Source organism: Neomonachus schauinslandi, chromosome 12, assembly GCF_002201575.2.
Source record: "Neomonachus schauinslandi chromosome 12, ASM220157v2, whole genome shotgun sequence".
Taxonomy (NCBI): domain Eukaryota; kingdom Metazoa; phylum Chordata; class Mammalia; order Carnivora; family Phocidae; genus Neomonachus; species Neomonachus schauinslandi.
In genome coordinates, this window is record NC_058414.1 from 38528721 (window position 1) to 38550286 (window position 21566).

The 21566-nt window shown below is 41.9% G+C and overlaps 1 protein-coding gene across 1 annotated transcript in view; it reads right to left on the reverse strand.

The window, feature by feature from the left end:
• SLC25A13 (solute carrier family 25 member 13) overlaps positions 1–21566 on the reverse strand; it is a 177130-nt gene that overhangs the window by 19708 nt on the left and 135856 nt on the right. The window contains exon 14 of the mRNA XM_021689816.2: positions 12127–12267. Within this exon, the coding sequence (XP_021545491.1) occupies positions 12127–12267 (141 nt within the window). The remainder of the gene's footprint in view (positions 1–12126; positions 12268–21566) is intronic.

Consider the following 21566-nt stretch of genomic DNA (forward strand, 5'->3'; position numbering starts at 1 on the left):
ACAGTATCTATGAAAATTCTTTGAGGTCTGGGTTGAAGATGGGCTTTTTTTTTTTTTTTTTTTTTTTAATTCTAGTTAGTTGACATACAGTTCAATATTGGTTTCAGGAGTAGAGTTCAGTAGTTCATCATTTACATATAATACCCAGCGCTCATCATAACAAGTGTGAAGGTGGGATCCTTTTGAGAGAACTTGTGTTTGCTTCTGTCAGGTGCCTGGCGGTACAATCAGTGCAAGACTTTGCCAGCTTGAGAGTTTTCATATCACCCAAGAAATATAAATTCAGCATGCAAACCCATATGAGACAAGCTTAGAATTCCTAATTACTCCCAGGGGAGGGTTTTCCCCCTCTCCCTTCTCTCTCCCTCCAGAATCAAAGCAATATTCCTTACAGTCCAGAATGGTAAAAGAGAGCATTTTAATTTTACCCTTACGCTGAGGGTATAACCCTTTGAGGTCCAGCTTTATGGAAGAGGAATTTCTTCAGGACCAGGAGGAACTGGATAAGGCAAGAGTGGTCCCTAAAGTAGAGACTTGGAGATGCACTCAGTAACAGGGCTATTCAATACAAGGTCAGCATCTGAGAGTAAGTTCCTCCTTACATTTTGTGACCTAAGTGCCTTGCTTGCCCAGCTGAGTTCTACCCTTTTCTTTTAGACTTAGCACTCTGGGAAGTACCTGGTTGTCTCCTGGGACATCAGCAATTAATGCTCAAGTTTAGGTGTTTGGCAAATGCCTTGAAGGTCAAAGCCAGCCTTAGAGTTCTGCTTATCTCACCTAATTTTGGCTTGAATATTACTAACTCATAAATTTGAAAAGACTTTTACAAAATATACTAAAGTATATTACCCAACATTTTTAGTTGTTTTCGATGGGATGATCAGCTCAAATATCCTATCTGCCAATGGTTAGAAACCCTATGGGGAGAACTTAATGCCTTAAAGAGGAGATGCTCAAGTTGGCTTGCCCTTGACACACTCCCTTTACAAGCTTCCTTCAAAATGTTGCAATATTATACAGGCAACACCCCTGATAATTCCTTTTTTACTTTTTCTCCTTGATGTAGATCTCCAAGTCCAAGGAGAAAGAAAAAAGCTCTTTATTCCAATCCCCTTCAAGCACACTCATTGGAGGCCAACTCTCTGCATTGTCAACCATTATGGCTGATCACCTAGTCGAGCTGGGTATTCTCTTCATGTTCCACCTTTCTACATGCAACTAACTCTTCTTGAAGAAAATGACTTTTCAGAGAAGTAGTAGACTATTCAAAAACATAATCAAAATGTAGCATCTTAGGGACGTCTGGGTGGCTCAGTTGGTTAAATGTCTTCCTTAGCTCAAGTCATGATTCCAGGGGCCTGGGATTGAGTCCCACATTGGGCCCCTTGCTCAGCAGGAAGAAGCCTGCTTCTCCCTCTGCCTGCCGCTCCCCCTACTCATGCTCTCTCTCCCTGACAAATAAATAAAATCTTAAAAAAAAATGTACCATCTTAATATGGATCTATATCTGAATTCTGCAACTCCCCACCAACGGCAGGACACTATAGGAACAGGAATACAGGCTTTGGAATCAGAAACCTGAGCTGAGATCACTGCTCTGCCACTTAGTTGTTAAGTTCTTAATATCTCTGTACCTCAAATTCCTCATCTATTAAATGTACCATTCTTAGGGACATGAGAATTTAGGTCCAATGACTAGCATAAAGTACCCAGTACAACACTGAGCAAAAGGATCTTCAATAAAAGGTGATGATATAAAGGTAATTACCATTATCAGCGAAAAGCACACTGTCCTGTTGCAGCAGAAAATGGAAATAACTAATATAGTCTTTAAACAATTTGCAGCTAAAGTAGGACTCCTAGATGGTTTCATACCTGAATCACAGTAGAGTTCTATATTTACCAGGCTAAGAGCCAATCTTTTATTTGGCAAAAGACCTAATCCGAGGTTTATACTGGTTTGCTAAATTGATCATACCCCACGTGGGAATTTTTGACTGTCACACAGTGTATCTCCTTAATTTTACAGTCAAAAACATTTCTTAAACTGGGTACCTTTTAAATTAATACATCAGTCACAATTAGACACCAGATAAATGGAAGGACAGATTAGCAGAAATGTATCTATCATTTCTAGAAAACATATTCAGAGTGCTCCATTAGCAATGGATTAGTAGCATCATTTTCAGTATTTTTAAGCATGAAAGACTGCATATTATATTCCAAAAGTTTAATTAAAATAAAAAACTGTTGTGTTAAAATTAATCCTGCAGGCACTCACCAGAAAATGGAAATAAAAGAAACTCACAACAAAAGAATAAAACACTAACTTGATAAAAATGTTGGCCTCTGGAAAGATAGGTTATCTGTCACATGGGACTAGGAGACCAACATTTTATTGTTATATACTTTTTATATCTGAATTTTCTTCTTTTAAAAACGATTTTGCCTACTAAAATTAATTTTTAAAAAACATGGGGTACCTGCATGGCTCAGCGGTTGTGTCCAACTCTTGATTTTGGCTCAGGTCATGACCTTAAAGTTGTGAGATTGAGACCTGCATTGGGCTCCATGCTGGGCATGAAGTCGGCTTGGGATTCTCTCTCTCCCTCTTTTAAAAAACAAAACAAAACAAAAACCAAAAAACAAAAAAACCCAAAAAACCTTTATGGCACTAATTAAAGAACTATGGCACTATATGGTTATATTCTCTCACCTCCCTTAGTGCTGGTCACTTTGAAGGCAATGATACCATATTCATCTTTGTAACTCTAGCTCCTAGTAGAGTGTTAGCCCTCAACAAATATTTGGTGAACAAATGGAAAAATGATTTAAAATTGACCATTTTCTAATATTTTTTATTTTTATTTTCTTTATGAAGTTTTAAAATTTTAATTCCAATACAGTTAACATACAGTGTTACCTTCAGGTCTACAATGTCGTCATTTTCTAATATTTTTAAGGACCTTTTCTAGTCCCCTTTTAGTACACTCGACTCCTTTGGACAGCGTTTTATAAAAATAATATTTTTCAAGGTGCCTCCTTTTATTTGCTAAAGTCCAAAGAAGAATGCCTGACTTGGAGACAGCTGTTGACCACACAACATCAAAAATTACCCAGGACTGGGGCAGAGTGGAAGGAACCAGGTATTTCTGCAAGAATCCATTAGCGGACATCCTATAACTTAAAATTAATAACACATCATGCAAACTATGTGCTAATTTCTAGCCTATGTCCTTTACATGCATTATGTTCGTAAATCCTGACAACAATCCTATGAACATGTAGGTACTATGACTATCCTCTTTGTACAGATGCTGTACCTAAAACACAGGGATAGGAAGATTTAAAGTCTGTTCTTTCCAGTTTTTTTTATGCAACCTTTAAGTATAATATGGATAACATCATATAACTTCCAATATTATTCTCAAGTTCACACCATATTAGATATAAAACCTGGCCCCTCAAGGTATTTGATATCCTCCTGTGAATTTTGAAAATTCTGCCTTTTAATGAGATAAGATGTCCAAAATGTTCGTTTTCCTGGAAGATATTTTTGACAAAGCTATCAGGAAGGCACAAAGTTATTTTTCAATGAACACAAACAGATGTCACTTGGAACAGTAATATGGCTCCACTGTCAGGTTACCTAGTTTTTGACACAGCGTGTATGATTTGTGTTGCTATTCTGGTTAATATAAGAGTTAAAAAAAAAAAAAAAAGGGCCCTCTTGCATCACAATGGATAAAATAATTTTAATTTCTATAATCTAAAGAGCTGACAGAAGATCTAACATGTTCTTATTCTAAAAAACTCAAAACAGAGCAAAGCAGAGTCATTCTCCCAGAATATCTATCATATTAAAATAGCACTGGGTACTAAAAACAATTCACAAGAGCAGTAATCTAACCGCTCTGGCCTAAGCTAACACAGGCTCACGATGCTTAGTGCCATCTCCATCCTCACTGTCCACAATGACAGCAAACCTGCCAACTGCAGCTCACGGTCTATGCTCAGCATCTAACTTTGTTGTCAAACTTCCCCCAACTATCCCAGCATGTGCTCTCTCCTATCTGGCTCAACATATCTTTATGTGATAGATCAGGTTTCAAAGAGAGATTGGACTGAGTTAGAAACCCAGCCTCCTACTTACTTACAAGGTCTGTGACCTTAGACAAATTACCTAAACGCATAAGACTTCCTTTCCTCAGCGGTAACTTGGGAGCTAAAACCAAAACCAAACCAAACCAAAACAACAACAACAAAACACCAAAACAAAACAAAAACAAAAAAACACTACTATCTGCCTCCTCGGCTGTAGTTAAGGATTAAATGACATGGCACAAAATAGAGCTTTAAGCCCGGGGCCTGGCATAGAGTAAGCACTCAATAAGCACGAGCTCCAATGGGCTTGTGTGCACTGTGCATGTACGTGTCTACTCTCTCCCTCTCTCTTCTAAGCCTGGGCTCTGTCTCTACTGCCTCTCCTGAAATCCTAGCACCATATTCGATCTTGCTACCTTCAGATGCTTCAAATCCTTCTCTCTTCAGTGACTCTTTTTCCTCTCCGTCTACAGATAGCTATGGTTCTCACAACAAAATTGAAAAACGCAATAAATCTCTCAACCTCCTCTCTCCCTGAACATCCTTCCACTCTTTTTCTTCAAGTTGCTGTACTCTCTCCCTTCTTTTCTTTCACAGTAAAACCTCCACGTTGAGTGGTCTGTTGCTGGTCATGTTTTCTCATATAGGTTTCTACTTCTGCCATTCTACTTTAAATTGATTTCTTAAAGATAACTGCTGACCTCCATCTTTAAGTTCAAAGACCTTTTCTTGGGCTTTATCCTGGCTGGTCTCTGCCGCAATTGATACCACTCACCTCTTCCTCCCTCCCCTGTACTTTATCCCTCCACCAACTCCTACTAACAACAACTGTTCATTTCAGTTCTCCACCTGACAGCTGCTTCTAGTTTTTTCCATCTATTCTTCTTTCTGCGTCCTAAATGCTGGGTCTCCAAGTTGCATCACTGGTGTCCCATCAGCTTGGAGATCTTACCCACTCTCCCAGCTTCACACGTGCAGATGACCTTTAAAAGAGCATTTCTGGTCCCCAGCCCTCTGACAAGTCTCTGTTCTACACTCAGTAAGGCAGAGTAAGGTAAACACTGCACAGGGAGTCAGGAGATAGGCTGTCGTAGTCCCACCCCTGCCTACTAAGTCACCTGGCTAAATCTCCTAAGATTTTTGGGCTTTTCATCTCAATTAGAGAGGTAACACCAGATAGAAGGTCTTGTAAAGTTTCTGCAGCTTCTTAAATATCAGAAAATTCTAAAATTTATGGTATCACCATCTATCCAGGTGCTCAAGCCAGAAACCTGGGAGTCATCTTTTAATCATCCTTTATTTTTCACCTTGCCACACTTTCCAAGACTTTGTGAGACTGATTCTCAAACATCCTTCAAATATATCCCCTCTCACTGAAAATAAAGCATTGATACTATGTGTGTGTGTGCGTGTATCGAACATATATAAATTTTAAACTGATAAAACAAAAACAAAACCCCAAATATATCCCCTCTATCTCCACCGTCACAGCCTACTTTAGGTTAATGCCATCCGTCCGCCCCACTATCCCCAGCCTAGATCCTCCCAACAAGCCACCCACCCTCAGTCTTAAGGTCTAAGGTTAGCTTAGGCCAGAGCCGTTAGATTACTGCTCTTGTGAATTGTTTTTAGTACCCAGTGCTATTTTAATATGATAGATATTCTGGGAGAATGACTCCGCTTTGCTCTGTTTTGAGTTTTTTAGAATAAGAACATGTTAGATCTTCTGTCAGCTCTTTAGATTATAGAAATTAAAATTATTTTATCCAATGTCCACACTGAAACGGAATTATCATTCTTCAAACACAATCCTGATCATGCCATTTGTCTTTGCCTTCCACTGGTGAACAATGACTCATCCTTTAAGGCTACCTCCCCTTCAGAAAGCCTTTCTGACCTTGCCACTGAGTCAGCCCCACCTCCCCAAGGACCCTGTGCACACTCCTGACAGCCCTTCCCAACTGTACATATGCTGTATTCCAAAGATCTTTTTACCTATCTGACTGCCCCACGAGAAGATAAACTTCTTATAAAACCATGCATTTTTTATTTATGTTTGTATCCCTAGCACCCAGGGCAAAGCTTGCTGGGTGAAGGAATGGATGCCTCCAGAAAGGAGAAAGCAGGCTCTCGAATAATTACCTGCTTTCTTTACATTTGATGTCCCCAGTATCATAATCTTTGCTCATTGCTTGCCAATTCACTCACTTTCTGTGCTCTAATATCCTTGTTTATAACTTGGAAACACCTGGCTTTTGCTTGCCACTCATTTGTTCAACAAATATTTATCAAGTGTCTATTTATGTGCCAGAAACGGTTAAAGGAGCAGTGAACAAGGTAGGTCTCTGGTATCGAAGTACACTCTAAAGGAGCAGACACACATACACCCACATCTAAAACCAGCAGATGGTGCTGGGCGCTCTGGACAGAACTGGAAGACGGCACGAGGACAGTGAGTGACCGGCTGTCTGAGCAAGCCTCTGTTGACCTAAGACGTGAAGGGAAGAGCCTTTAGGCAGAAGGAAAAGCGAGAGGGAGTGAACTTGGAATATCTGAATAAAAGAAAGGCAGCCAGGGTAACTAGCAGAGGAGAGTACAAAATGAGGGTGTAAAAGAAGGGGCCACAGGGAAGGAGCTGTGGCTCTATTCTAAGTGCAGCAGGAAGCTGCCGGACACAGAGTCTCTGGAGGGTACGCTTATTTCTCATTTTCTCTGGTTTCTGCTCAAATATCATCTCATCCGAGAGGCTTCCCTGCTCATCCCATTAAAATGTATCCCCTCCCCCACATCCCATCCTGCCTTGGCCCTTCTCCACTCTCACCTGCCTCCTTTTTCTTCAAGGTTCTTAGCACCACCTGATGTCAGAGATTTGGGTCTTTTTGGGTTTTTTGGGCAGGGGAGTTGAGTATAGTTGACACAACGTTACATTAGTTTCAGGTGTGCAACACAGTGATTCAGCGTCTCCATATGTTGTGCTGTGCTCACCACCGTGTAGCCACCATCTGTCACCTGATGACGCTGCTACAATATTACGGACTAGTTCCTGTGCTGTGCCTTTTATCCCTGTAGCTTATTCGTTCCCTACCTGGAAACTGTACCTCCCCCTCTCCTTCACCCGTTTGGTCATCCCTCCCACCTCCCCCCAGAGATTTGTTTTCTTGACGGCTGCCTTTTTCTACCCACCAGACCCTGAGCAGGGACGTGGCTCCTCACAGCCACATCCTAAACCTACCAGAACAGTCAGCTTTCATTAGAAGTGTGTTGAGTGCACTCACAATTAATCTGATTTACATTTTAAATCGATCAACTGTGGGGACAACAGATTTGGGGGAGTCAAGAATCAAGATGAATAAACCCATGAGGGGACTTTCACAGAGGCCCAGAGGAAAGACAAATGTGGGAGAAGTCTGAGGGTGAGAGCCAGCACCATGGTGGTTACAAAACCGTGTCACGAACGGCCCCTGGTGTTAGAAAATTCACATCGCACAAGTGTCCCCAACATAATGATGGGACAACTGTTTTCTTCAGGTGGGGCCATGAACTCATAAAAAATAGGTATTTTTAAAAGCTGCTGAATTGAGCAACTATTCTTCTGTACTCCTATGTTCTCAAGCTCAAGTTGATAAACTGATATAATCTGACAAAATCTATTAACACTAAAACAATGCACATGCCCCTTGACCTAAAAATTTTCATTGCTAGGAATTTATCATCTGTATATACTCACAAAAGTATGTCAAAATATACTGCAGGGATATTCACCTTGTCCTTGCTTGTGATATCCCCAAACTGGAAACAACATGAACATCTGTCAACAGGAAACTGCTTAGAAAAACTTAAGAAAAAAATTTTACACAGCTATTAAATAAAACGAGGAAAGAGCTCTAAGGTATACTGTATGCACTTGAAACTCATGTAACATTGTGTGTCAACTATAGTTCAATTTAAAAAAAGAAATATTGTGTATTTAGAAATATCCTATTTGCGGTAAAACAGACACACACAACATTGGTATTGATACGATATGTGATGTACAGAGGAAAAAAGGGAGAGAGAAATATTGATGTAAACAGAAAAGTTTTCTTTTCTGAAGGCTATATAACACACAAAGAATGGTTATCCTTTGAAGAGAGAAGGAAACTGGGAGTGGTAGAGAATCTTACTTTCGCACATACCTTTATGAATTATTTGATTTTTTTGAATGGTGAATGTGTATTTTAATTTTTAAAACACACAAACATCATCTCTTTGAGACAAACTAACAGAATAAATAAGAATGTACCCGATATATCATTACTTGCTTTCTGATTTTATGGACAGTAGCTCCAATGACTCATTTATATACACTCCATGAACGAACACACATACACGACATGCACGCATGCAGATGAAAATATATCTGAACGCTGTTAAATGCAGTGGGACAAATGCCTTTGGTTAGAACACACTAGATACACAGCCCATATCCCGAAGTGACCGCCTTCCAGGGTAGCGCCAATCGATGCGCAATTTGTGATTAAACAATCTGAAAGCAGTTTTCGACAATGCTTGCTATCCTGATTGCCGGCGCTTCAATGACCATGTTTTTGTCCTCAAAAAGAGACACGAACTGGTCCATTGCTTAAGGAAGCCTCTTTTTAGCCTCTTTCAGCTGTGTTGCCATTTAATGTGAAATGATGTTTCCTTCCATTCCTACAGTGCAATCCATTCCCTCAACAAAGCTCTCTGTTGGCTCCTATGGAAAAGGTACCACTCAAAAGAAGATGGATACCGCTTTCTTTTCTATGACATAATTTATTTTATTTATTTTACTTATGCTACAGGGGCTTACATGGTAAAACAAAATTTATGTAGGGAAAGGGAAATACAACCTCATATATTCTTAAGAAAGTAGTCTATGTTGCAGGTTTTGTAAAAAAAAAACAAAAAAACAAAAAACCCAAAACCAAAAGCAACAACAACAACAAACTACATTATATTCAAATAGCTCTTTCAGTGGCAGTTAATTATCTTGCCTTGACTTCAATCACCTACCTAGTCTGCACAAGGACTCAATCTCTCTCAATATTACCAAAAGAGGGGCGGGCTATGTTTGCAGAGTTCACTATATCTGCTCTAAACGATTTCTAACCTCAGGAATGTAAAATGTTCACCACATCCACTTTTTCTTTTCAGTTGTAAATGTACTTCTAAAGCAAATATTCTAATTACCATTTACTGGGAAGTCACAGAATAGTTGGGTATTTTGCAAGTCAATTCAGGAGAAAAATAGAAAAACTGGTTAAGTCCAATTTCAGTGAGGTTAAACAGCAGGCCTAAGCACACAGACAGAGCCACTCACCAAGCACCCCCTGGGTCCCACATTGTCATGTTAACGACAGCAAACAAAAGACCTGAGGGCAGAAGAAGGAAGATTACCAGTCCGCACTAAAAACAGGACAGTAGTTCTCCTTTACCTCTTTTTAAAGACTCACCTGCAGGGACACATACCAAGTTCTAAAGTATTAGGTCACTCCAGGTCATTTGCATTTTTCTACCCAACGACGAGGAGAAACAGCAAACCTTTATTACTGAAAAGCACCATGCTGAAACAAAATCACATTAAACCACCCAGAAATGCGAAAGCTGTGATTCCCCGACGGGGACGGATCTTGAATTGCTGAATGATTTCTGACCAGGGAGGGTGGGGGAAGGTGAGCGAGCCCGGAGGAGACATTCCCCAGAAACAAAACCTGAGGCTGGGGGCTGGGATACTGTAAGGCAGGACCCCGCAGATGGAGCGGAGAGGAGGAACTCTGCTGAGTGAGGTCTAGACTCAGTCTTAGCCAATGTAGCCGATGACACCCGTGACCTGTGGGAAGGAGGAGACTGCCAACTCACTCTCCTGCACAGAAATCAAGTTTCCAGAAGCTCAAAGTGTTAGTGACTTCACCTGGTAATTACCAATACCCCCAAAGCGGCGCTTTGTAAGGCGGCACCAAGCCCTGTGGAATGCCTCTGAACTAGATTAAACCACCAGGCTAGTAATTAAACCAACTTTATATGGGAGAGGTCTCTTGCTCAAACTTGAGCAGTCCTGCTCATTTCAGGAGAACGACTGTAGCACAAAAGTGGAAACAAGCCACTTCTGAGCCTTGGTGTCAGCATAGACACCATCCTCAGCAGCCTCTGCTCTCCGAACTGCAAAATCGGGAGCCCAGCTTCTTGCCAGGGGTGGGACGGGGGATTTCGGTTTTACAATGAGGCAAAGATGCAAAGGGCTCTCAGCCTTGTATCATTTGCAGGTAGTTGAACAGTCTCCGTTTCTGTGTCAGCAAACAAGTTTTTACCATTTTATCTTTCGAGACATTTCGATAGCAATCACTGCTATAGCAGCTAAGTGCTTTCGCACCAGACAGCCCGCTGAAAGACTGCCTGGCATCTTGTCAGAATGACATGCTGCCACATCGTGTTACAGTCTGCAAAGAGCCTAAAAATTTAGAAGAGAAGATGATTTCTCCTCAGATTTATCAATGCTATGCTTTGTGACAATACGGGCTACTTCCTGGGCAGCTGGATAATAACTTGGTAGACGAAACAGCTTTAACAGTGTTTTCCACGGCGCAATCACACACAGAGCATTTGAAGTGCTACTTAAAGAACCGGCAGATTTATTCCTAAACATCACATATGTCTAAACATAAGGCAAGATTTTTCCTAACCCCAGAAAAGAAGGGGTCGCATGATATTCCATTCTAACTAAGTCTCAGATCATGGGGTACTTTTCCAACCACTTCACCTTGACATGTAGAGTAGCATTCGGGGAAGGGCAGATTTGCTTGAAACAACGTCAACTGTTACCAACACTGGATGCCTGCCAAGATCACCTGCAAACCTTGAGTTTTAAAAAAAGGGTGAAAAAGTCTTCCCAGGGGTAGGATCTCACAAATGCTGTGTTGGATGTCAAAACCCGGCACTGAAAGTTCACTCTCAGCAGCACTATCGGTTGTTACAATATGGGACCAGGTATGTCCACTCAGGGTGAACTGGGAATAGGAAAAAGGAAACAACTGCCCTCATGTGATCTGTCTGTGGGATAACATTTCCAGGGACAACACTGCACAGGGAGTCCAAAAGTGCTTCACCTTGCCAATGTGGGATACAAATGAACACAATGTACTCCGCAAGACCATGTGAATGGCTGATTCAGAAAGTGGTGATCAAAACATTGATTCAAAATTCTTACGAAGAGTTTGAGCAGAATACTTCTTGACATGTACGTACAGAAAAGAGTAATACCAATTTTATAAGACAGGATTTTGTATATTTATGGGGAAATAAATGAAAACTATTTTACATAAACATCTGACTTGAGGTTTACTTATTCCTAAAGGTTTACTTAAGTCAAGTTGGCCATGAAAAAGATTTTTTGAACCTTCTTATTGAAAATTGGTAAACACCTTATGTCTGATAAAGCCTTATAGCTGGGCATATATGGAGCTAATTCTAATACATTCCAATTCAACTTTTTGGTAGAGGAATGTGACTAACAAATTTCAAGAATTTTCTGAAAGCCTGGTTTTGCAATTATTCTGAAAAACTGTTTTCTAAATGAAAAATACATATGGTTAGGGCCGGAACGTGCAGGATCAGAAAATAAATTCCCCATCTGGTCTGGGCTTTTCCTTGAACTGAGCGCTCAGCCTATCTTCCGAGAAATGGTACCCTGTGATCCTTGCATCTATCCTTCATAGAGGGCAGTGCTGATAATTGGGTTTTTGTACTAACAACAAATCCAAATAAAGTTCCAGCCATTGTTGCTGCAAGGAGCAATGCGGCTGGGCAACACTAACATCACAGTCATCCATGATTAGTGTATTCTGAGGGCGCTCTATGCGCCCCACAAGCAGAACATCTTCTCCAGGTCCCAAAATGTGAGGAATCGATTTCATGCTGAGGAAAAGTTTATTTACATAGTTCACCCCATTTGCTAATTTAGGAGATGAACACGCAACCTTAATAATTGACTGAAAGGAAAGTTACCTTGTAGATCCCAAAGAACCCCAGGTCCCTTACGACAGACAGGGCACTGACTCGGGGACCAGTGGTGATCTCTCCAGCCACTTGCAAACGGATCTTGACGATTTCCAAAGGATTCGTGAAAATCACCTGGGAGCCTCCTGCCTAAAACAGAGAAAAAGTAAAGATTTAGGACCAAAGAAGGGTAAGGGTAAGATGGGTTAGGAAGAGGGGAGGGATTATCCTCCATGGAGCACAGAATATTCTATCTTCAAGAGACTGTAGTTTCGATCCTGGTTCCATCAATTAAGACAGTGATGAGTTTGAATCAAAATACAGTTACTGCCAAGGCTTTGGGTACTGAGGTCCTATTTCCCTCACGCAGAGGTTGAAAGAGGGAAAAGGGCAGAGACACATGATGTCTCCTGGACTCACCAAAGTCCTCACGTGGAAATGACAAAGATTCCCTGAAGCACAAATAGCGGCCATCACAGGGCTCAAAGCCAAGGGCACAAAGGCAACAATAAAATGAAAATCAAATAGTATCCAAATAAAGAGACACTGACCTGCTTGTCAGAATAGAAGGAGACAGGGAGGACATAGGTTCTCCCATGATGGGCCTCATGATTCTGGCAATGATTCAAGAATTGCCAGAGAACATGTAAACTTAGATGAAAGCTATTTTTTCTTCTCTTAAAAAATCAGGTCCATCATCAAACACCATTTTATGGAGTCACATATTCTTGTAACTTTATTTATGTATTACCTGTGTATAGATTGCTCTTTTCATATAAGATAAATGTCCACGTAGTAAAAATATGCATTAAGTCAATTACGGCCCAAACTTTGAGCAAAGTGTGTTATTTCATTCCAGCAGTGGCTGGATGCCCCACCTCCGAGATCATCAGTGGAAATCTTTAAAGTGTACAATAAGGGAAATTTTAAGCTAGTTATTTTGAAGCTAAGCCTATATTTATTATAAGCAATTACATTCTTTCCCACTGTACTTCGACTTGTTATTCCTTGTCACAAATACATTAAATTTTTATTTCACCCACACTAAGGTTGACGCAGAGTATAGTTCAGAATCTTTATTACATAGTGATGTTACCACACTAGACCACAGACATGGTGCTGATATTTTATAGCTCAGTTGGTGCCATCATGGTAACAAGCATAATTTGGACTAATATTATACGTAACTACTTCTTGCTAGATTCTCTGACACCATTAACCAATGTATGTGCCCTCACAAAAGGTACAAAGATGATCTTGGAAGTATAATTTATAATGCTTGGAAATAAAAATTAGGCACAACGTAAATATCCAATGGCCAGGGATGGATTAAATGAATTTAAGTATGTCATGCAATGAGACACTATGCTGCCAATAAAAAATACTGTGGGAAATGTTCAATACATATACTGGGAAGTAAAAACCCTCATGTTTAAATGCATGCACCACTTTCCCCATATCCCTTACTATCGTGTAGAGAATACACCAGTATAGTGCTTTTGAGATGGTAGATTACCAGTGGTTTATTTTCTTTTCTGCTGTATTTTGTATTTCTTCTACCTAGATCATCTATAAAGATGTTTGTCTTCTATAAAGCAAACAAATACCTCTACATAACTTATCTGATATACACAGCCATATTAGCCAAAAAAAGCAAAGAAATCTGTTCACCCATTAATTCTCTATAAATCAAATTGCTTTTCCACCTTTACCAACTTGGTATCTTAACCAAGACACACCAAGCTTTCCCCTCTCTCCACACATTACAACTGTCCTGAAGGCAGCAGTGTTGTCCGGTGTCTCGGCTGCCACACGGGCCACCCCTCCTCACTTACCTGTTTCACCCATCACCTTCTGCTCACCTCCTCTCAGGAGGCGGGCCAAACAATCTTGGTAGGAGAAGACCGAGGATGGATTCACCAAAAGGCCCCAGAAAGGCCCTGGGAAAGTGGGAAGGAGAGCGTGGGCGACAAGCCCAGAGGCCGGTGTGTTCCTCTGGTCCACACACATAGCTGGCTCCCTCTTCTCTTTGGCTCAGGAGACCCACGCTTTGCTCCCACACTGCTGTGACCTGAAGGGAGGCAGGAGGACCAACCCACAGCCTGTCTATAGCCCTTCAGGATTTTGTGGGCTCGCACCTGCATCGTTCCACGTGACACAGAGGGAGTTAAGGTTGGCAGAAGAAGAGAGGCAATGGACCTGGCTGAGTAACAGCACCAATGGCACAGTGAGGATTATGGTTGTGCTTCTTGACCTAAGGTCTTGAGTTGCAAAAATGAATAGAAATTTATTTTAAAATCATGTATGGGGGCAGAACTGCTGAGGAAGATTTGCGGAGTGGGAATTAGTCTGAGGCTGATTTTTAAAAGCTCAGAAGTGGGCGAGAGCATCTCTATCAAGGGCAGAATGGAAAGTGGTCTGCGTACATTGATCTTGAAGAGCAGCAAAGGAACACAAAGCAGACTCACCATGCACTGCCAACAATGGGTGGGGAGGCAGCTGAGCACCCCATGTGCAGACCGAGCCCCAGTCCCTATGTCTCAAACCACCTGACTTCATACGAGGCTCCAGGAGATGGCAACCGGACCGCCGCAGTGACTCCAAACAGGATTCTTTTCCGGTCTCCTGAAGCGATGGTTCTCCTCCCTGGCTGCACGTTACAGTCCCTTGCAGAGCTTTGAAAAGTAGTGACTTCTAAATTCTACTCCAGGCAAGTAAGAAATTCTGCAACCACCCTTCCAGAAACGGTTCCTACGTGATTAAGATGTGCAGTGAGAGCTGAGGGTGGCCTGACTTCACTGCATCGCTGCCACGATCCCTTTGAATTCTGAGAGGCTGCTTGGCAGGCTTCCTTACAGCTGGGATTTCTAATTCCAGTTTTCCACTTTCTTTCAGAGAGCAACTTTTATGTTTTACATGTAATCTCACAACAAACTTTTTACACAGATCCAGGTGGTGCCATTGGTAAGGGGACAGTTCTTAGGTACAGAATTGCTCTTACTCGTCCTCTTGCATCTGCACTAACACTCGCCAAAGTTCATGTTATATACCAAATAAGAACTTAATACTCAATGCCCCGACTCCAAGCCAATCGATAGATACCGATTCTTCTAGCACTGCAGAGTGAATTCTAATCCCTAGGGACAATGCGAAAGTCAAATCCACTTCAGACAGCTGCAGGGAACAGACACAGTGGGAAGAGAGGGTAAGGATACTGAGACAAAATGATGGGCTCCTTGCCTCGGGTGGGCTCAAAAAGAAAGAGCTGACAGACTCAAAGTGGCACATTGTCGAGGTTCTGAAGATGAATCGGTCCTTTGGAGTCAAGCTAGGGAAATGAGAGACTCTGAGGCACCGAGAGACGATGCTTATCATCAGATGCACAGTGTCTGGGCATCGCCACGACTTGATCACTGAACGGCACACTGGCCGCAGCGCTCCCGGCTCCCAGCCTATTGTCCATTCACAGCGCCTTACCCCTGCCTCTTCCCCGGGAGATCAAAGACAGCGGGCTCCACGGGCCCGCCAACAGGAACACCTATTGTGTATGATGGCTTTGTGTCCCTCATCACTTAGAGACCTGGCTGTGTGAAGACGCTGCTGTGTGTGCATGTGGAATGTGGCCACAAATCATTTCCCTGGGACCTTCTGGAGTCTGTGGCAAGTAGGACAGGCAAAGACTTCCTACACTAGGACTGGCTCTGTGTGGGGCATCATCTTTACAGTGAGCACACTGATTTGTCTATAGCTTTCCTGGTATGTTCCTTCTTGCCGAAATCATAGTTGCACCCAGCATCTGGATCCATCTAAAGACAAACACACGTACTTAGAGCAGACTCCACTTCTGCTACCTGATCATTCAGTCATTGACATCATAAAAATTCACCACGTATTTAGAAGTAATCGAGCTCAAATTTGTCCTAAGAACTCCAAGGACACGAGGTGAGTGAGAAAGCATTCCTGTTCTCAAGGAGCTTGAAATAGGAGTGAAGTAATAAATACTCATGAAGCACCCATCACTGGCTACTGGGGTACTGCTTTGCATGGATTACCTATCTTTAGCCCTCTCAGAGGTATTTTTTCCAGATTTTACAGAAGAGAAAATTGAGGCATAAAACATTAAAGAAACTGTTATGGGCTGAAGTGTGTCCAACAAAATTCATACACTGAAGTAAGTCCTAACCCTCAGCACCTCAGAGGGTGACTGTATTTAGGGTCAGGGCCTTTACAAAGGTGGTTAAAGGAGGAAGAGGTCGTATGGGTGGGCCCTACTCCAACATAACTGCTGTCCTACTGAGATATGGACACAAACGTGCACACAGAAAAGACCACGTGAGTGCACAGCGAGAAGGCAGCCACCATCAAGCCAAGGAGAGAGGCCTCAGAAGAAACCAACCCTGCCAACACCAGCTTGGACTTCCAGCCTCCAGGGATGTGAGAAAATAAATTCATGTTGTTTAAGTCACCGGTCTGTGGTGTTCTGTTAGGGCAGCGCTAGCAAGCTAATACAGCACTTACACAGGGCTACACAGACAGCAAGCAAAGGATTTTCGACGAGGCCCAATAAATATATGCCTTATGAATAGGAAAAAATGGCACATGGGAAAGAGCAATTATAATATACACGAGGTAAGGTCCAGACAAATTGCCATGGCAATTTGAACGAGAGCAAGACTTCTGCTGGCTGGGATAATGTGGGGAAGTGGGAAGGCATATAAGAAAATAACACATCAGCTGGTGACTGCGTGCAATTAGGGTTTAGCTAATCCAGGCAGAGAATGGCACGAAGGCACAGTGACGGGGGCCTGCCACACTTACAGGGTAAAGAGACCCAGCACCACATCTGTCCAGTAAAATTTTAGTAAGAATGATCATTATGATGAGATCAACATCATCATCCACTGGCATTTATTTGGATGCTAACTATGTACCAAGCATTATGCTAAGAGCTTTGTAAGAATGTTCCCTTTTGGTCCTCATCATATAAGGTGGGTAATTTCCTTCCAGTTTTATAAGTGAGCAAAGCGAGCCCGAATGGGTGAAGGAGCTCATGTAACCTGCCCAAGATCACAAAGCTGGGAAGGGGGAGCCTGGACGGAGAGCCGACCTGCCGGAGGCCAGCCACGCCCTTATACCACGGAGCACCACACGTCCTGGCAGCTCGCAGAACCAACCAGCCGCCCGCATTGGGCACGCAAGGCTATGAGAGAGAACGCTGAAGATAAGGCCACTGGGGCCAAATCGAGGCAGGCCTCGAATGCAACTCTGAAGACTCAGGCTCCATCCTGCATATGGTATCTTCCTGTGTTCATGTGCTGGGAGCAGAGTAGGTCCTAAATAAAGTTTAGGAGCTGGAGAGTGTCATGACTAATACCTATGTCTCAGAAAGACAACTAGGCAGCAGAAAGGAGAGGGTTCAGGAGGGAAGGAGAGCCCTGAGGCAGGGCTAATAATTAGGGTTTTAGCAGACTAGGTGGGAGATAAAAAAAAAAAAAAAAAAGGCCAGAATCAGAACTGCACCAGTAATAAGGTAGGGGTTGGGGGGTGGGTGAATAACGATGCAGTAGGGAGAACCAGGGCCCGGCTGCTGAATGTAGGGCCAAAGGAGTGTGTAGGAGCAAAGAAAGGACCCATCGTTTTATATCTGTGTAACAGGAACATAGGGACGTAAGGATGGGGGACACATCCAGAAGGCAATGGAAAGGTGAGTTGGGAGTTAGGGATGGAGACGGACGAAGGCGTCATCCCACATCTGTGCTAACCGAAGGCAGGAGCTCACATGGGGTCCAGGGAGATGAAACACCAGGGGTGGAGACCTAAGAAATGACAAGAAGCCTCTGCCACACACCACGGACCACGGTGTACAGCAATCCAGGCACAGAAGTCAAGAAAGGGGCTTCCAGAAGAGAGAAGGCCAACAGTTGCACAGGGAAGCAAGGTCCAGCTCATGGTGTGACCTGTGACCAGGAAGACGGGAAAATGGATGCTGGGGAATTCGAGTTGTATAAAAGGGAAAGAGAAAGATGATGTCATCTATGGAAGCCAGCAAGGTAGAATGCAAATGCATTTAGCATAATTAAGGAGAAAAGTTCTGGGGGAGAGTGAAAAGATAAAACAGAGCTGGGGATGATTATGTTACACTTATGCAAAACAGCACATAGGTTCTGGGTGGGGGAGGAGAGGAATGCAGGGTGTGAAGCCGGGGTCTGCCCTACTACTTATGCTCCAGAGATAAAGAAAAATAGAATCAAATGGATCAGAATTTAGCAAAAGGAGATGATGAAAGCTCTGAAGCATAAGCCAAACACCAAAACAACAAATGACCTCTGAGAATCAACAGTAAATGTAATATTCTGGCTCTCCAGAAGTTAAGGTGAAGTTAGTCCAACGTGCAACCCAGACAGGTCAGTGAGGTAGCTAATGACGTCTAAAGACAAGTCCAATGCAATGGCTCACGCATTCCACCCCTCAACTCCAACAGACGAAGACACGGCAGGCTGCAGTGTGCCTACGTGCTATTTAGGGCTGTGATCTGCACCTGCCCAAGGGGACCCAGAGCCACGGGCAGTACCACAGTGGGTTCCCTACTGAGACCCCACTGCGTGCACAGGACTTGCAGGTGAGGAGTAAGTCAGTTCAGTGAGATGTGGATTCTTACCCAGGCTATTACCAGGTACTGAGCAAGAACGTTTCATTGCCCACCGCACTAGGGGTGAATACGAGTATCAGTGTGACAAAATATTTTGGAGTTTTTTTTTTTTTTTTTTAAAGAAATTCGTGTGTCCACTCTAGAGCAGCTGTGTAAGAGTGAACAAAACTAAGGAAGATCCCCACCCTTACGGAGCACACGTTCTAGAAGTTATTTATAGGATTATGTGAAGATTAAACGAAAGCATGCACATAAAGCACATACCCCAGTGCCTAGCACGCTACTCAATCGATGGTACTGACCACGATTAACAAATATAGGACAGAACTCTGTTTAGGTGAATTTAGCTTACCAAATGCCCTCAAAGCCAGTACAAATGAGCTCCCATTTTGTCTTTTCCTAGACACCTGTAAATTAAAACTTATTTTTGAGGAAAGCACAGTGATACTGAGCATTCCAGGAAGTAGCAATCTCAAGTAAAAAAAGTTTGGGGAAAAAAAAAAAATCTCCCCTAGTGATGGGTGGTAAGAGAGGTGCTCAACTAACTGGAGAGTTTTTATTTAATTTAAATTCATTTAACTTTATCAATTAAATTCAAGCTGACATTCAACAAAATGTGGACACTTTTAATTCTGAAATACTTCTGTTACTGAGAAATGGTTCGTCTTGTCCTGCTGCAGGAAGGAGCTGCTAAATCAGCAATGGCTAGGTGACCAGCACAGCCTCTACTACACTCTGTCAGGGGGACTGGTTTCTGCACCTCCATTCAGCTGTGGACTGCCCCCAACACCAGCAAACCACTTTGAAAATGAGTCCCAGAAGAAACGGAGACAAGAGACCAGGTTGGGTACAGCACGAAAGCTCCCCACTGCCGAAAATGAGGAACAGGGCACGTTCTTTTGACCAGGTAGTTAGACTGCTACAAGGAAAGCCACACAAATGCCCTTTCCATCCAAGATAACTTCTAATGTTTTTGACCTTTAAAGCTGTCCCAAGTCAATGCCAGATGTCCCATTCCGCTACCAACACAAATCAAAGTTCACGTCTCCAGGATAGTTGAAGCGGTTGTGATTCTTGTATATAATGCATGATCTTCATAAATTCACCTCTGCATCAAGAAGGCTGAGAGCAACCAGAGGGGACATGGAACTGTGGAAGCTACAACTATGTCAGCATGAAGCCTAAGCACCAAGCTTCTCAAAGGAATAGGGTTCTAGCGACACAAAGCATCGTTATTTCCAAATGCTCTAATTTTCACAGGACACACTCCTCATGGCTCAAAGTAAAATTACAGGTTTTTTTTCCCCTCTAATACCCCCCCTTCTCTGAAATGGGCTAGAGTCTGCAAAGAACCTGAAATGTGGCTTCCGTCCCAGCTTTTGCTCACTGACCAGATGCTACTCTTATCTTGATTTCTTCTTCTTTCTCACAATTTTGTCACCCAAATTCCTCTTGCCATGTTATGTAATGATGAAGTTCACTGTTGACACTTCCAATGTTGCACAGGTAATTTTAGTGTGGGAAGTGATGAATCTACTTTTTAAAAACAGAATTTTGAGAAATCAAAGAGAAAGGCAACATCCCTAGGACTCTAATGCATTGTCCAATTTCTCCCAGTACTCCAAGGAAGTACTGGACCTAAACTATGATCCTACCATAGTTTAGGTCCAGTAATTGTGAACAAGTAGGTTTTAAAGTCATATACCTTAAAATGACTTGCCAAGGCTATGTGCTTATCATTAAGCTATGGAAAAGAGCCATAGCCATAGATATAGGTATTATATCGTATATAAAGATCACAGGGAAGGGCACCTGCCATACATTATCTAAAGGATTGGTTCAGGAGCTCCAGTTCATATTTCTCCAGGATCCATTTTCTTTCACCTGTTAGGAACTAAACAAGTCCTTCTCCAAAGCTTCTTTCCTAACCTAGATAGTGTCCCTGAGAGTTCTTTCTCGGGACCTGGGGAGTTGAGTCAAAAGAACTCACAAGATGAAAAAGTATGCTTTCATATGATCTGCACCCCCTCAAACCATTCTAGGCAACAGTCTTGAGAATATTCAGAAACTATTAACAGCCTTGCATTAAAAAAAAAAAAAAAAAAAAATCCTGTCATCAATCTGCTGTCCACAGAAAACACAGCAGTGTATTTTTTTTAACATAGCGTAATTCCTGCTATATTTTAAACTAAAAGCATTAAATATAACTGTATTTAATCACCTTCCTTTAATTTGAATTCACATGGTAGATACTTATAGCTACTTAAAAAATTAAGTGGTAAAATGTATATGAAGAATGTGTATCTTGATATTTTAATTATGCTCAATTGAATGTACTTAGATTTAAAGTGCTTTTCACAAATGACATGTGCTAAGAATATCTAATTGCACACTGACATTCTAAAATGTGTGCTTACATGTGTCAAAAATAGATTAATATCAAGTTATGGAATATGGCTTTTTTAAACTAAAACCCAAATACATTATTTTGATTATTTGGATACAAATAAAATTGTAACTATAAAAAAGGTCTACACTAGTAAATGTCTAATGATGCACGTTACATGTAAAATGAATGCTCAAGTGATGACAGTATTTGATATTTAGATAAACTGAAAAACAAAGATTTCTTAAGAAATCGAAGCTTCAAGATATTTTCTATTTAGTCTCTTACTAACTCAATGTTACATGGAGACATGAAAATAATTTGTATGTGTTATAGGTATTATCATCGTATATAAAGATCACAGGGAAGGGCACCTGGGAGGCTCAGCGGTTAAGTGTCTGACTCTTGATTTCG